The sequence below is a fragment of the Oncorhynchus mykiss genome, chromosome 26 (genome assembly GCF_013265735.2).
Source record: "Oncorhynchus mykiss isolate Arlee chromosome 26, USDA_OmykA_1.1, whole genome shotgun sequence".
In the NCBI taxonomy this organism is placed as follows: Eukaryota; Metazoa; Chordata; class Actinopteri; order Salmoniformes; family Salmonidae; genus Oncorhynchus; species Oncorhynchus mykiss.
Genome location: NC_048590.1, coordinates 28,382,860 through 28,400,104, shown reverse-complemented (window position 1 = coordinate 28,400,104; position 17,245 = coordinate 28,382,860). Strand labels below are relative to the sequence as shown.

Genomic DNA, 17,245 nt, shown 5'->3' with positions numbered 1-17,245 from the left:
AAATATCCTCTGGTTTGATGAAACAAAAATAGAACTGTTTGGCCATAATGACCTTCGTTATGTTTGGAGGAAAGAGGGGGAGTCTTGCAAGCCAAAGAACACCATGTGTTCCCCAGGGTGCTTTGCTGCAGGAGGGACTGGTGCACTTCACAAAATAGATGGCATCATGAGGCAGGATAATTATGTAGATATTTTGAAGCAACATCTCAAGACATCAGGCAGGAAGTTTAAACTTGGTCGCAAATGGGTCTTCCAAATGGACAATGACCCCAAGCATACTTCCAAAGTTGTGTCAAAATGGCTTAAGGACAACAAAGTCAAGCTATTGTAGTGGCCATCACAAAGCCCTGACCTCAATCCTTTAGAAAATTTGTGGGCAGAACTGAAAAAGCGTGTTTGAGCAAGGAGGCTTACAAACCTGACTCAGTTACACCAGCTCTGTCAGGAGGAATGGGCCAAAATTCACCCAACTTATTGTGGGCAGCTTGTGGAAGGCTACCCGAAATGTTTGACCCAAGTTAAACAATTTAAAGGCAATGCTACCAAATACTAATTGAGTGTATGTAAACTTCTGACCTACTGGGAAGGCGATGAAAGAAATAAAAGCTTAAATAAATCGCTACTATTTTTCTGACATTTCACATTCTTAAAATAAAGTCCTTTAAAGGGCAGATTGAACTAATGTATTGCAGCCTTATTTGCCTCAATTTTAATCCGATGTACTGTATCTTACTCAGACAACCCACTCAGCTTGTTCACAATGAAAAATTCACAAATTCAAATCTCACTCTTTCTCCTAAGATTTTGTATTTCTGGCCGAAAAGGAGACAAGAGTCATGGAAAAAGCAAGCAGCTCTAGCTCTCGTCACGGTATCTCAATGCATTCCAATTGTCATAGATAAAATGCAATTGGTGTTCGATGTCTGTAGCTTATGCCTATCCATACCATAACCCCACAATGGGGCATTCTGTTTACAACATTGACATCAGCAAACTGCTCACCAACACGATACCATACATGTGGTCCGCGGTTGTGAGGCCAGTTGGACATACTGCAAAATTCTCTAAAACAAAGTTGGAGGTGGCTTATGCTAGAGAAATTATTATTACATTCTCTGGCAACAGCTCTGGAGGACATTCCTGAAGTCACCATGCCAATTGCACACTCCCTCAAAACTTGAGACATTTGTGGCATTGGTTTTTGTGACAAAACTGCATATTTTTGAGTGGCCTTTTTTTGTCCCCAGCACAAGGTGCACCAGTGTAAAGATCAAGCTGTTTAATCAGCTTCTTGATATACCACACGTCAGGTGGAAGGATTATCTTGGCAAAAGATAAATACTCACTAACTGGGATATACATTTGTGCACAACATTTCAGAGAAACAACGCTGTGTGTGTGTATGGAACATTTCTGGGATCTTTAAAAAAAAAAAAAAAATGTTTTGCCCTTTTTCTCCCCAATTTTGTGGTATCCAAGTGGTAGTTACAGTCTTGTCTCATCGCTGCAACTCCCGTACGGACTCGGGAGAGGCAAAGGTCGAGAGTCATGCATCCTCCGAAATACAACCCAACCAAGCTACACTGCTTCTTCACACAATACCACAATACCCACTTAACCCGGAAGCCAGCCACACCAATGAGTCGGAGGAAATGCCATACACCTGGCGACCGTGTCAGCGTGTGCTGCGCCCAGGCCTGCCACAGGAGTTGCTGGTGCACGATGGGACAAGGACATCCCTGGTGGCCGAACCCTCCCCTAACTTGGACGACACTTGGCTAATTGTGCGCTGCCCCATGGGTCTCCAGGTCGCGGCCGGCTGCGACAGAGATTGGACTCGAACCCAGAATCTCTAGTAGCACAGCTAGCACTGCAATGCATCGTGCCACTCAAGAGGCATGACCAACACTTTACATGTTGCGTTTATATTTTTGTTCAGTATAAAAACTGCCAAATCAATCCTCAGTCTCCCACTGACTCGAGAGACATGCAAAACTCTCATCATAACTTTCCAAAGGGCAGTGCAGCGCCACCAGAACCAAGGACAGATCTTTTCCATGGGAGGCAGCATTTACTTCTGTGCCAGCTCTCCAAATGTAGATCATAGGTATCATCTATCACTCAGACTGTACTCACCCAGTCAAGTGTAATGTGCACCATTCAGGACTCAAACCTGTAGGTTAACATTAGGGCAATTCCATGGTAACAGAATGATGCTGAGACAGATTCTTCACCTTAATATGCATGCCAAAGAAAAACCATTGATTGCAAAGTTAAACAAACCATACAACTCTATGCACAAGGACTATATTCAACAATTTCCACTGACAATGTTACAAAACACATTTACTTGAAGAACAGTGCAGATGTGAAGTTTTGTAACAAAATGACAGTAGAAAACTGACCAAGTTCTCCAAAAACTAGAGGTCGACCGATTGATCGGAATGGCCGATTAATTAGGGCCGATTTCAAGTTTTCATAACAATCGGAAATCTTTATTTTTGGACGCCGATTTTGCCAATTTTTAAAAATATTTTTTACAACTTTATTTAACGAGGTAAGTCAGTTAAGAACACATTCTTATTTTCAATGACGGCCTAGGAACGGTGGGTTAACTGCCTTGTTCAGGGGCTATCCTCCTTTGCATGTTTGGGTATTATTTTACACATTAGAATAATAGCCAATATGCTCCCCCCAAACAAGACCACATTTGGTAGGTACGGACCAGACCATATGTGAACCAATCATATAAGTCTCTCAAGTTTGGACATCATAGCAGAGCACAGTAAAGTACAGTAGAGTAGCATTCAGTACATTATACTGTACTCTAGTGTGCTTTAATCCCTGTACAGTGCTGTTTTGTATTGATATCGACTCTACATTTCTTTACTGTATGTACTGCAATGTGCTGTCTAAACTTGTGAAACATGTCTAAAATTCAACTACTTTTCAACATTTATGCACGTCCGGTGCTCAGTGGTTGAGGACGCTGGTTACAGTAAATGGAAACAGAGGGGGCTTATTAGGTAGGTGTCAGTAAGAGCCAGAAGAGATGACATTGACTGAGAGAGAGAGTGAAAGAGAGAGGGGTTGTCTAGACTTTTCACAATTATGAGCTGAACATAACAGTATGCCAGTGGAAGGAAGGACAGTAGCAGGTGAACCAACTGTGGTTTGTGACTACTATCATTTCCCATTTTATCCAATTCAATTGCAGTACTTCTGTCATAAAACATCAAGTCAATGTGTTGATGATGGAACGTACGCCCATCAAAATAGGGAAGTGATATCCCACAGATGGATCAATGTCATCCAGAACCGCATTCCTTCCCACTGGTTTAGGGGTAGCACTGGGGGACACTGGCCTTACAGCAGATTACTGTGCAGAGAATCAACAAATATACTGTAGTGTATTTTCCGATGATTAACATATAAGCCTATGTTAATGGTGGCATTTTGCAATTTATGACTAGGCTATGGTTACATGTTACCCAAGTTGTTCAATATTTTTCATATGATGTCCATTAGATTAGAAAAGTTTATAAAAAAGTGCCAGTCATGACTTTCCCAATGTTGTAATTTGACAGACAAACAAACAGTCTGTGTGCTTCAGTTCCTGACATGCCACTATATATATAATCTAAAACCATTTACACAATATTGCAACCAAGACAAATCACAAGTCGGTTCTGAATGATTGTGCACCACATAATATGGTGATATCAAGTTAGACAATGAACATTTAAGTATGATTATCTGAAACATCAGTCAACAACAGTTCAAGTGCAAAAAGCAAACCACATCTATTAACATATTATGGTTCCTGGTGATACTTCATAATTCATGTAGGGAGTTTCTATATGAAACCAAAGGATAAGACAACAGGTGAAACGTGCATAAAAGTAAAATCACCATATTATTCAGTGTGCAAATTGAGTATATAATTCTGGAAGCTGACTGAGGAATGAGTGCAAAAATCTTTACCTAGAGATATGTGAAGTGATTAATGTTGAATGTTGCCGAATAATATTTTGTAGGCATGTACTGATACAACATGCAGGTCATTATTATGTATGAAAATATGCTAAGGTGCAGGGCAGGCTGTGTTATTATTACCGTAGCCATTTATACCGCCATGAATTTGAAATACATGTTGAGACATGCAAAAAAACAATGATTGTGGTTTTCAACCTAGTTAGCTAGTTGTGCACGCCTGCACTTTCTCCCATAAACTAACTTCGTTATAACGCGGGCAAGCGTACTAGCTACATACTATTCTGTTTTCCCGAAATGACACAAATTGTCTAGAGTGTGTGCACTAATGAGGATACGGAAACCTTGCACAAGTCCAGCCCATATATACCTCAGTGGCCCAGCTCGCTAGTTACCAACCGCGAGGTTTCTTGCAGCACCCGGGTTGTGAATAATCACCCATTTTGACCGTTCCAGACCTGTCCACCACAACGAAAAAGGCAGCGATAACTTGCTGCTAATGTCATGATGTGCCCGACAATTTATAGTAAACAATATTAGCTCTTGGTACCAGGAAAGTCACGAAAAACTGTAAAAAGTGTCATATTGTCAACGCCAATCACAAAGGTTGACATATTTACGTTTATGGAAATGGACGAAGGAGGCAACACTGTAGCTGCAGGTTAGTAATGAGCTGGCTAATTAAATAGCTGGGCTAGCTAGCTAGATGTAGCCACACTATAATGGCAAAACATATGGAGCTGGCTCAACTAATGTATGTTAACAAAGCTAGCTATCTGGCTAGCAATTAAAGTGGCACAATGCTAGCTAATGGTCCTCCTTACCAGATGGAATTCTTTATTTTGAGCTGCAACGCACTGGCCTCAGTCCCTTGCAGTCCAGGAACTAGGGATGGTAAGGTGCTTATTCCAGAGCCCAGCTTCGGGTGCTGATCATGTTGTTGTTGATCCTCAGTCATCACGATGAGATTCAGGATGGGAGGAAAGGGATCTTTAACATGCAGGCCTCAACCTGGACCTCGAGAAAGCAGTTATTTTCCTACTGTACATTACGGACCCACCCGTTCTCATTTGCGATATACGTGGCCTCAGTTCCAAGGTAGAAACGGTGCCGGGAAAACATGGTTAGACAGTTAATTTCGAACACCATGCACAGACATGTTAAAAAAAGTGTAGAGGAATACAAAATGCAGGCTTTCACCAGGGTTCTGTCGCAGCCTTTTGGGACGACCCGTGCGTTTGCAAACACTAGTGGTGGAAGTGTTTGTGATGCTGACTAGTATTCTGCCAGCAGCACGAAAAGTGACGTCACTTTGTATGTTAATGAAGAAACCTCCTAAATAAAAGCCCGCATTTCAAAACTTTGCAATGTGGATAACTCATTCAAAAGATGTTTACTTTTAACATTTTTTTTGTCTCTACGAACCAAATATGTGTAATTTTGGAGGGGGACTGTGTCGCACGGCCTACTACTGCTGGCTTTTCACTCCGTCTCATCCATAGTAATATACTGTAATAGATTGAACATGGGAAACATATTGGCTTGTAGAGAGAAAACCTTTCTATCTGTCTCAGCTAAAGTGGGATGGGAAATACTCAGTAGGGTCTCTATTAACCAAATATGGTTAGTTTTGGAGTGGGACTGTGTTGTACATACACAGGAAGTAGGGGTGCTGCAGCACCCATTGAACAATCGGAATACTATTTAATTACAATTTTACAAAAAAAAATTCACAAAATAAAAAAAAATCACTGGGCCTTTACTAGTCCTGTATTAGGGAACAATGTAGCCTTGATTATATATATATTTTCCACAAACGTTTTTTTCCTGTCCTTGTTCTCTCTCTCTACAAGCCAATATGTATCCCATGAACAGTCTATTACAGTATATTGCATTGGGGGCTATGTAGGAGCGGAGTGAAAAGCCTGCAGCAGGCCGTGCGACACAGTCCCCATCCAAAACTACACCATACTGAATATTTCCAACCCCACTTTAGCTGAGACAGGTATAAAAGATCTCTCTACAAGCCAATAAGTATCCCACCGTGTATTGAGTTGCAGTGAAAGGAGTGGGTGGAGTAAGGTGTCACCATTTCTTTAAATATAGCCAAATGAATAGCTTTCAACATACCAGTACTTGTACAAACGTTCAAAATAAATGCTGGTATAAATACAAAATACATTAAAAAAAAATCTATATTCACAGTTTAGCGTGTCTTTGCAAGGGAACTCTTATTTTGAAGAAAAGAATGCGATCGTTCTGCCAGCATAATATCCTACTGCTAGGAGAACGGTAATGTGATGCTGCTGCTGCTGTCAAGCATCGGCAGCGCAGGCGCAGCATATATGAGTGAAGAATTAAGAGCTTTTTTTTCTCACACAGCGGTGGTGAGCAGCCAAGTACTGTGTGCCTAATGGCAACATTTGGCTTAAATGCCCACAGTAAAAATGCTTTATAAAAATGTATGAATGAGCCGTACTATGGACGTGGTCTTCAATAATCCAATGAGTTTGTAAGATAACAGTTAGACATTTCTATTTAATTTGAATGCAATTATTTAAAATCAATGGTAAACACATGAACATGTCAATTGCATTATGCTCCATGTGTGGACATGTAGCGAATATGTTAGCCTTCGTAAAGGCTGTCCCCATTTGCACATTTCAGCTTTTCACATTTTATGTTTAGCAAACAACTCAAATGAATGTGTTCATTAGTCCACAATGGGTCCCTAACATCATCTTTTTCTTAAATGTATCAAAGTCAAGATTATGGAAAACCGCGAGCACAGCAAATGTGTGTGTTCCTTCGCCTTGTCGCACAGCGGAGAAAAACATTTGGCCATGACTTGTTGCTATGCAACCGCAACGCCACCCGCCAGATTCAGCACATCAAAATGTCTGAAAGAAGAATGCATGAGGTGAGTCAATGTATTGTTTCAAACAACTAGCTACAGTTTTCTACTGCTAAAAAACGTTAACATACCCATTCACAAGTTAAATACAAGAATAACTAACTATCTATAGCCACCTTTATGTGTCCTAGTTATATCGCTGTTTAAGATCTAAGTTAGCTAACTGCTAGCTAGATAGTTAGCATGTTAGCTAAAAACTATATTATACGCAGCCTGACTTTCAACGAAAGCGTTGTTCCTTTGAAATGTTATATGCCTGTTGACAAAAATAACCAACAACTGATATATTTGTAATTAGCTACCTAACTTACTACATTTGTTTATTCAGACCAAAAGACCCATGTCATCCAAGGCAGAAAAGTCTCAAGGAGGAAAATCTGTGAGACGTCCAGCCTCTGTCCACTCAAAGAAACCATCCACGATAGACCTACTTGCTAAAGAGGAGGAATACAAGTAAGGTTCCTTGCCCAAACATCTGTACCCATTGCCAAACATCTATTGAGTCAATGTAGACTGTATCATATGATATGCTGTAACCAGATGGCTATTGTAATAAAATAAATAATATTTCTCCCATTCCAGACGTATAAATGCAGAGCTGGAGGCAAAAACAGCCGAACTAGTAAGGCAAGCGGAACAGGTTATGGTAAGCGGTTTAAGATAGCTAGCTACCTGACCAATTGACACTCTTCAAAACAACATAAAACATTCATTTTTAGACATATTTGTTTTATTTAAACATAATTTTTCTTTCTTTTTTTCAGAGTGACCAAAATGAAGTCTTGTCAAAGCCAATCTCTTTCCACCTTGATGTTGACATTGAGGAGGAGGATTTCAAGTAATAAAATATTGCATTGGTCTAAACGTATAGCATTTCAGTGTAGTAGACTGGATAAGAATATATGAGAACAGCCTATAATACAAATGTATTTGTCTTTAGGAATGTGAACATGCTGGAATCTTCAGTTATGAAGCCCACTACTAAGGTGCAGTATTCAATTCAGTATGATAGGTAAAATGTAACATCTCAGAGACGCAAAGGTAATTTCATTTCCTTGATTCCTCCCGTCCTCTCCCCTCACCGCCTTTTCAAAACCCATTGGATGAGAAGGTCAGAGGGGAGGGACCTCTGACCTTCTCATCCAATGGTCTTGAGAAGGCGGCGAGGAATCAAGGAAATGCAATTGAAATTCTCCCCAAATCATATTTCCGTTGCTCAGGTAATGCCAAAGAAAAGGGTCACATCAAAATCCAATTCACAAAACAGACATGGAAACCAGAGAAAAGCACAGTAAGAATGTTCTCCTTATCAAAAACGTTCACACAAATATCTATTGGAAACATTGGAAGATTGTGAAAGGTTATGGCTTAATGAGTGTCCAGCATTGTGGATATCAGTTCCTGATGTTTTTTACTTTTTCAATTTTTTGTTTGAGTTGTATTTTGTTTATTTGTTATTTTATTTCAGAACAACAAAGGCAGCTGCAGTTGAGGATGTTGCAGTTCTTGAAGATTTTGTGGATTTTTCCTTGTCTAAAACAATACGTAACATTGAGGGGAAGCTGGATGATGGAGATACTCATGACAATCTTATGGAAGATATCATGCCCAGTGTTGGGGATGAGCTGGGATCAGGTGAATTCTGATTTCATTTATTACACTTTGTGGCTTTCTCACACATTCACAATATGTTTTTTTATTCCACCTTTATTTAACCAGGTATGCAAGTTGAGAACAAGTTCTCATTTACAATTGCGACCTGGCCAAGATAAAGCAAAGCAGTTCGACACATACAATGACACAGAGTTACACATGGAGTAAAACAAACATACAGTCAATAATACAGTATAAACAAGTCTATATACGATGTGAGCAAATTAGGTGAGATAAGGGAGGTAAAGGCAAAATATCACATCTGGAGCACACGAATGGATCTTTGCAAAAACATTAATTAAAAAAAAAAAAGTTATTTATCAGAGTTCCAGAATATCAATTGTTTCAGCCTTCTTAGTTTGAACTTCTTGCATATTCTTAAAATGATATAATCTCGCATATCCTAAAAATGATATAATTCTTTATGTAACTATAGTATAATATTTTTTGTGTGTGCTGTGTTTTAGATGCTCAAATCCGTTTTCTCAAAGCAAAACTTTGTGTAATGCAAGAAGAATTAAACCGGCTATCATATGAGTGCAACAAAAAGGTAATGATAGAAATATGAGAGATGGAAATTAGGTATATTTTTGAGTAAAATGTAACATTGAAACAAGTATAAAACATTTATTTGTTCCAGGATGATGCAAACAGTAGTTTAAGCACCAACATAAAGGAGGTGGAGGAGGATCGAGCTAGACTACAGAAGACCACAAACATTCAGCAAACCCAGATAGAGAAACACAGAGCTTTAGCGGAGGAGTCTAACAGAAAAGGTGATGGGCTTCAGCAACAAGTAACTGCTCTACAGAAGGTGGGTGTCGAGGATAAAAGTTATTACATTTATTCTCTTTCTAGTTAGTCATTTTGGTCATATTAAACAGCACATATTGTAACCATGAAAGTCCATGAACAGTGACTTGAGAGAAACCTAGATGTGTGTAGACAGCAGTTGAGATAGCTGTTAATGTCTTATTGCTGAATGGGGAGGGGGACGTTATACAGCTTAGACACAGTTGTTAATGAAGGATGAAATCAACCCCTCAGCAGGGGAATGCCTGGCATGGTCTCATTAACATGATCAGCCTGTAAGGTGAACCTCTCCTGCAGCTGGCGATAGTGCGGCTCTCATGTGACAGATATCTTTGGAATTCAGAGAAATCCCCCAGCGACATTTCCCTCGCCTTGACCAGGGGTGGAGTAAAACATGGTTGTATAATATTTCCCACTGGGAGGGATCACAACAGAGAGATACACTGAGTGTACAAAACATTAGGAACACCTTCCTAATATTGAGTTGCACCCCCTTTTGCCATCAGAATCGCCTCAACTCGTCAGGGCATGGAAAGCATTCCACAGGGATGCTGACCCATGTTGATTCCAATGCTTCCCACAGTTGTGTCAAGGTGGCTGGATATACATTGACTGGTGGAGCATTTCACCTGGTGTTTTTGTATTGTATTTATTATGAATCCACATTAGCTGTTGCCAAGGCAGCTCTATGTAGAACTGTGCACCTCCCATAGTCTGTTCTGGACTTGGGGACAGTGAAGAGACCTCTGGTGGCATGAGTGTCTGAGCTGTGTGCTAGTATTTTAAACGGACAGCTTCTTACAAAAACAGTTAATGATGAAGTCAATCTCTCCTCCACTTTGAGCCATGAGAGATTGACATGAATGTCATTAATGTTAGCTTTCCGTGTACTTTTAAGGACCAGCCGTGCTGTCCTGTTCTGAGCCAACTGCAATATTCCCAAGTCACTCTTTTGGCACCTGACCACACTACTGAACAGTAGTCTAGGTGCGACAAAACTAGGGCCTGTTGGACCTTCCTTGTTGATAGTGTTGTTAAGAAGGTAGACAAACGCTTTATTATGGACAGACCCCCCCCCCATCTTAGCTACTGTTGTATCAATATGTTTTGGCCATGACAGTTTACAATCAAGGGTTACTCCAAGCAGTTTAGTCACCTCAACTTGCTCAATTTCCACATTATTCATTAGGAGACGTAGTTTAGGTTTAGGGTTTAGTGAATGATTTGTCCCAAATACAATGCTTTTAGTTTTGGAAATATTTAGGACTAGCTTATTCCTTGTTACCCATTCTGAAACTAACTGCAGCTCTTTAAGTGTTGCAGTCATTTCAGTCGCTGTAGTAGTTGACGTGTATAGTGTTGAGTCATCTGCATACACACTGGCCTTACTCAAAGCCAGTGGCATGTCGTTAGTAAAGATTGAAAAAAAGCAAGGGACCTGGTCAGTCTATGTCATGGAAAGAGCAGGCATTCCAAAATGTTTTGTACACTTTGTATGTCCACTCCCAAAGAAAAGAAAAATGAATGGTTGATGGCTTCCTATTGATTAATCACAACAATTATTGGTTTAAATTAACTATTAGCGTTTCGTTTCTGAAATATAAAGTTAATAAGTAACTGTGATGACAGTCAGTTTTTGTAGATATCTAACCAAATATTACCATTACAGTGCTTTTGAAAATGTGTGTTGGTGCGCTATACAAACATTACATAAAATGCTTTCACTGAATTAGCTTGCCCCTGTGTGTGTTTAACAAAGGAAATCGAGGGTTTGAAGAGAGCACAAAAACAGGCAGCAACCAATCACAGTGCCATAGAGGTAAGACTGAACAGAGCCTTGGAGGAAGTTGAGAGGTCCAAGACACAACTGACCAAGATCAAGCAGATGAGCAAGGTAAATTAAACCACACCACCTATCAGTGCATTTAGTGATCACATCGATCATAATTTACACTGTAAATTGTATTGATAGATGGAACTATACTAATAGCATGGTACGGAGTTTGGTATTCAAATTTGGCTTCTGTCACTTGTTGCATAACCCAGGTTAAATAGACTTGTTTTATGTCTATCCTTTCCAAAAGGACACAGCAGACCAGGAGCATAAAAAAATAGAAACATTAAAAGCTGAAAACAAGAAGCTGGAAAAGCAAAAAGCTGAACTGATAGTGGGTTTTAAAAAACAGCTCAAACTGATTGATATACTGAAAAGGCAAAAAGTAAGTCTTCATATTAAATGCAAGTAATTATTACACGGCAGTATCATTATTGATATTTCTCCTTATCAAACTGACATATTTTCCCTCTTGCTTGAGCAGATGCATTTTGAAGCTGCCAAGATGTTGTCATTTACAGAAGAGGAATTCATGAAAGCTCTTGACTGGGGGAAATCTTAAAGCAATACTGAAAAATGTATGTAATACAATCCTGCTTGCCTTGAATGTATTCTTATGGTTAGCTACAACATTAATTATGTGGCCTTTAACATTGTATGTAAGTCATGTAGTATGTATGCATTGTTCATTTATACAGAATATATTTGTAATGCAGTTGGATTTTAAAAGTTAACATTTTATTACAATAATGGGGTTAAATCAATTTAAAACTGTAGTTGCATCATCACCTAATAAAGGAAATTGTGTTTTTTTTAAATTACTAAATGGCTTCAACTGAAAATTGCTGCACCTCCATGATAGGATTTATGGTGTTGTGATATGCAGCTAGTGGGATACAAATTAGTCATTGCAACATTTGAGTACACCATCGCCATAAGAAATCCACCATTTGATACACCAAAAAAAACACTAGACAGCATCTACCCAATAATGCCATCTAGTGGTGTAGTATAGAAAGTGGTTATTCATCATCTCCCCAGCCCTCTTCATCAAAGATGTCGGCCTGTCGCTTTTGGAAATTGCCTCTGAAGTCCTCATCAGTGTTCAAGGTCATCTTCCCAGAATATGCCCTTAACATTTGAGAATAACATAGTCAGTTTCAAAAGTGGGATCTTGCTGGAGCAACATTGCATCAAAAGAATTGACAGCCAATGACCAGAGTTGAAAGAAAAACACAAAGAAAACACTTGCAGTAGAACTAAAAACTAAGACAACCTCCTCTCCCTTACCTTAGGTAGATAGCCCAGTAGTTTGAGAAGTCTTTACCTTTCCTCCTCAATGATCTGTCGACGCAATGTCTCCCTCTCCTGTTCCATTGCTCTTTCTTCAGCCTCACATTCCTTGGGAAGAGAGATCAAACTTACATTCAACAACTGTTCCTTAAGGTACCACTACCTCTGAGGCAGACAAAACAGTGTTAAACAGAAAAGCTTCAGTTACAATAGCACCACTTTGATGTTGGTAAAGAGTGCACAAGTGTGTTCATGATGAGAGCAATATACTGTACCTTGTCAGCCAGGTACTACTGTCTCCTGTCCTCCAGCAGTTTCTCCACAGCCCTCTTGTGCTCAAGCTGCTTCATGCGACGTTTCTGGGCATTCATCTGCTCTATGTGGTCGTCCTCAGCAAACTTGGCCATCATCATCTGCCTGAAGGCCTCCTCCTCCACCTTCTCAGCCTGCCTCCGCATTTCCTTGAAGGCTATTTGCTCTTGGCAGGTCTGCTGCAACTCCAGCCTCTGTCTGATTCTCCTCCCCATATCTTCCTGTTAACCCGTTTAAAAAGGGTTGAATCCTCTAAAGGCGGTTTGGAAATTTAGGAAATTATAAAATGTGAATATGCTTGCTTACGATTTGTTTCTGCCTTGCAGCCTCAGCTTGCTCCTCCTGACAAAGCTCTTCACAAACACGCTCCATCTCGTTACGCTGATGCCTCTCCATTTCAATCTTCTCAGTGAGCTAGAAGACATTCCTCAACAACCATTAATATTGTTGTAATAATTTCTCACTTTGTACACAAAAAAAAGACTAGAACATGTTCTTAAATATGAACATAGCCAAGTGTTTTGCAAATTAAGTGACTTTTCTCCCTCTTACCATCTGGTGAAGGTGTTCTTTCGCCTGACCTCGCTCTCTGACGTTCTCCATTCTGCTCTTCTCCTTAGCTGCTGGTAACTGGCAAATTCCAGGATGCGTCTGTTCTCAGCCTCCATCTTCTCCCACTCCATCAGTCTCCACTCAGTCTGCTGGCTCTTGTGCTCTTTCTCCTCCAGCTGCTGCTCCAGCTGGTACTGTACCACCTCCTCGTAGCGCTTATGGTGTTGCTTCTCCTGCTCCACAGAGGCTCGCTCTTCATCTTACGGGCAATATCAGCCTCCAGACGCTAATGTCAGAGAAAAATATGTATTCACAAAAAGCACAACCAACAAGTGTTTTGGTTCAAGTCTCAGATGTCGCTTCTACCCTGGGAAAGGACATTTATGAATTTACCACTGTCTCATATCTCAGACTCCTTTTCAGCAATCTGTGCGGCCCTCTCCAGGTTTAGTTATGCAGACTTGAGCTTCCCCTCCAACTCACGGAGATCAACACTAAAATTACAAAGGAAACATTAACAGCAACATAAAACATCCATCCTGCAAAAACTATGGACAGATTATTGTTGATACACTAACCCTTGGATTTTTATTAAAGTCTGAAAGGCACTTTCCCATCAGGCAAGTCAAGAGTATTTTTGGGTTGACCGAAGATTATGATCACTTGCCAGAAAATTTAAATGAGCTATTTACATGCTCCATATATTGCCTGCATTTAATCTACACATAGGGGAGGAATCAGAAAGATCAGTACTGGAATTTGTTGTACTTTGGTTCAGTAAAAAAAAGGGCATCCCTTAATGTCAACCTTGCCAACCCCCTCATGTTGGGGTTTATCTGTTCTCTTTTTTAAAATGTATTTTTAACCCAATTTCGTGGTATCCAATTGTTTAGTAGCTACTATCTTGTCTCATCACTACAACTCCCGTACGGGTTCGGGAGAGACGAAGGTTGAAAGTCATGCGTCCTCCGATACACAACCCAACCAAGCCGCACTGCTTCTTAACACAGCGCCATCCAGCCCGGAAGCCAGCCGCACCAATGTGTCGGAGGAAACACAGTGCACCTGGCAACCTTGGTTAGCGCGCACTGCGCCCGGCCCGCCACAGGAGTCGGTGCGCGGTGAGACAAGGATTTCCCTACCGGCCAAACCCTCCCTAACCCGGACAATGCTTGGCCAATTGTGCGTCGCCTTGCACCTTGCGTAGGTATCCCTTCTTTTCAAGTCTCTCCTCACTCATTAGATTGTCTGTCCTTAGTGATGCGTTTTGTCTGGTCTTCTCGTTGCACCTTCTGCCGTCAATTCCGAGATCACCCTCTGCTGCTGACTGTGCGTCATGTTGAGCTGCTGGCTCAATGAAGCCTCGAGGAAAGACCGCATAAGTTAATGTCATATATCAAGCAAATACATACTGGCTACTACCAGTGGGAATAATAAAATATAAATACACTTTGGAGTACCGCTCAAGCTAGCTAGCTAGCCTGGCTTACTTAGCACTAACAGCTAGGTTAATTTCCAAAGTGGGTTCATTTTAATGAATATTACTAGCACCAACAGAATCAACCAATTTTAGACAAGGGATCTGTGTAAGTTGAGGGTGCAATACAATATAATGTAATATCATGAATCGCTATTGATGTTCTTAATAAATCCTCTACGGGATCGTTGTCCCTATACTGGGACGGTTGAGCTAACGTGCACTAATGTGATTAGCATGACGTTGTAAGTTACAGAAAACTTTCCAGGACATAAACATTTCTTATATGGGCAGAAAGCTTAAATTCTTGTTAATCTAACTGCATTGTCCAATTTACAGTAGCAAAATTTACAGTGAAAAAATACCATGCTATTTGAGGAGTGCACAACAACTTATCACGGCAAATGGTTTGATACATTCACATCTGAAAGGTCAATAATGTACTTATATTCAATCTTGCTCTGATTTGTCATCCTGAGGGTCTTAGAGATAAAATGTATCATGGTTTTGTTTAATAAAATAAATTTTAATATTCAAATGTAGGAACTGGGTTCTACAGTTTAAAGTTTGAACCCCTGCTGTCTCTACACCCACCCTGCCCTGCCATCTAGATGTGTGAAAGTTAGTGTATAAGCCAATGATCCATTATGTATGACATTTCTGGGAGTGTGTAAACTTAAATGTTGTATTACTATATCATTTTTGTATGTTCTCTATAGTTATGTACTTGAAATGTATCAATTGACCAATTCAGCACATTTGGGCAGACTTGATACAAACTACTGTGTAGTATTGCAATGCTCCACTGGATCAATCTGAAACTTTGCACACACACACACTGCTGCCATCTAGTGGCCAAAATCTAAATTCCATCAGCGCATGTTTTTTTGTTTGTGTTATCTTTTACCAGATCGAATGTGTTGTATTGTCCTACATTAATTTCACATTTCCACAAAATTCAAAGTGTTAACTTTTCAAATTGTATCAATAATATGCATATCCTTGCTTCAGGTCCTGAGCTACAGGCAGTTAGATTTGGGTATGTCATTTTTGGCGAAAATTTTAAAAAGGGTCAGATCCTTAAGAGGTTCCAGATGCACGTGTTCCTGGGAGGCACAGGGATATAGTATCCACAGTGCTCCATCAATGATCAATTTGTTCAACTGGATTCTTCTTGCATTCCTCAAATGTTGTTTTGAGCATAATGCCCTGTAATTTAAGCTTTACAACTGAAATATTCTCTCTGCCTCAAGGCAAAATGTGTAGAATTGCAGGGAATGTATTTTAAAATGGCAACATTTTATCTGATGCCAAAAGAGCCTTAAATGTTATTTCTCAGTGACCGAGACTTGTGCACTGCAGTTATAGTAAAACTGCTTGTATCCTGTTTTTGTTTTTTTATCGCACTGTAAAGTTGGAGTTGTGTTCTGATATTCTGATGGGTCTATCACAAAAGTGGTCCCAGACGCAAACAAGTTTGAAGTTTGGGAACCTCAGAGCTAGCTAGGTAAATTAACTAAAGTTAGCTAACGTCGTTAACCATCGAATAGCTAGATCATTTTCATGGAAAACATAATCGACAACCAAGTCATTTACCATCATTGCGTGGAGCTGTTGCAAGCCGCTCGTTGATTTGTATGTTTCACCAGGCAAAAATGTAATCTTCATCTGCCACTTTGCTTAATTTGTTTTGCTTCCAGTCGTCTTGGTAACATCGCGCCTTTTGTGCCTAACAAACTCGAATGTATTTGGTTAAAAAGTCAGTTTGGTCCTCCCGTCTTCCCTAAGGTAACGTTACAGGTACTGCGCAGAATCAGTTAAATTATTGACACAATAGTTAATCAGACAACATATCACCTACCCATCCACACACAAGTCCCAATTCTCTCCCATGCCATGACACCCCCTCCAAACTATCTAAATACAATATAGTTTGTACAATGGATATCTATGTATTTTGTCGTTTTTTTTAAATTGAAGGACAATAATAGGATTACCCCGGTCTAGTTAACTCTGAATACTTTTCTAAAATAATTTGTCCAATTGGCAGGTCCTTAAGGGTGGGCCTGATATTACTTGATTTCATATTACTGGTATATAAAAAAAAGTTCTAATTTGATCGATGCTGGGGACAGAAGTATTGTCAGTAAAGCTGTCACAAGAATTATATTACAATGCCTTAAAGTTTTCACACTCCTTGAATTACTCCAAATGTTGTACAGCCTAAATGTAAAATAGATTACATTTCGATTTTTTTGTCACTGGCCTACACACATAAAAGTTTAATTGTTTTTCGAAATGTTTACAAATTAATAAAAAATGAAAAGCTGAAATGTCTTGAGTCAATAAGTATTCAATCCCGTTGTACAAATTCAGGAGTAAAAATATGCTTAACAAGTCATAA

The 17,245-nt window shown here is 39.8% G+C and overlaps 2 protein-coding genes and 1 pseudogene across 9 annotated transcripts in view; 1 reads left to right on the top strand and 2 right to left on the bottom strand.

Moving 5' to 3' along the window:
- rfx7a (regulatory factor X7a) overlaps positions 1-5,253 on the bottom strand; it is a 34,844-nt gene extending 29,591 nt beyond the window's left edge. For 4 of the 7 annotated variants that reach the window (XM_021586241.2, XM_021586242.2, XM_021586244.2 and 1 more), the window contains exon 1: positions 4,818-5,253. In XM_021586241.2, the coding sequence (XP_021441916.2) occupies positions 4,818-4,951 (134 nt within the window). In that variant the 5' untranslated portion in view covers positions 4,952-5,253. The remainder of the gene's footprint in view (positions 1-4,817) is intronic. The other 3 variants (XM_036963379.1, XM_021586246.2, XM_036963380.1) reach the window with 1 other exon arrangement.
- A 1,101-nt stretch (positions 5,254-6,354) lies between these two features.
- tex9 (testis expressed 9) lies at positions 6,355-12,033 on the top strand. Of its 2 annotated transcripts, none has more exons than XM_021586240.2 (13): positions 6,355-6,505; positions 6,757-6,913; positions 7,236-7,360; positions 7,490-7,553; positions 7,672-7,745; positions 7,848-7,893; positions 8,128-8,198; positions 8,376-8,542; positions 9,028-9,110; positions 9,201-9,374; positions 11,133-11,267; positions 11,458-11,592; positions 11,692-12,033. In XM_021586240.2, the coding sequence occupies exons 1-13, from the start codon at positions 6,462-6,464 to the stop codon at positions 11,767-11,769; spliced, it is 1,353 nt and encodes a 450-aa protein (XP_021441915.1). In that variant the 5' UTR covers positions 6,355-6,461; the 3' UTR covers positions 11,770-12,033. The 2 variants fall into 2 exon arrangements, with proteins under 2 accessions (XP_021441915.1, XP_036820054.1); XM_036964159.1 differs by having other exon boundaries at positions 11,458-11,596.
- A 196-nt stretch (positions 12,034-12,229) lies between these two features.
- LOC110506101 lies at positions 12,230-14,188 on the bottom strand (annotated as a pseudogene).
- Positions 14,189-17,245: the final 3,057 nt, after the last annotated feature.

Bases quoted from the DNA above. Each gene is read 5' to 3' on its own strand.
- tex9 (XM_021586240.2), top strand. From the start codon at position 6,462: ATGAGCCGTACTATGGACGTGGTCTTCAATAATCCAATGAGTTT. The intron at 6,506-6,756 runs GTAAGATAACAG...AATGTATCAAAG, and splicing joins TTCAATAATCCAATGAGTTT to TCAAGATTATGGAAAACCGC. The intron at 8,199-8,375 runs GTAAGAATGTTC...ATTTTATTTCAG, and splicing joins GGAAACCAGAGAAAAGCACA to AACAACAAAGGCAGCTGCAG.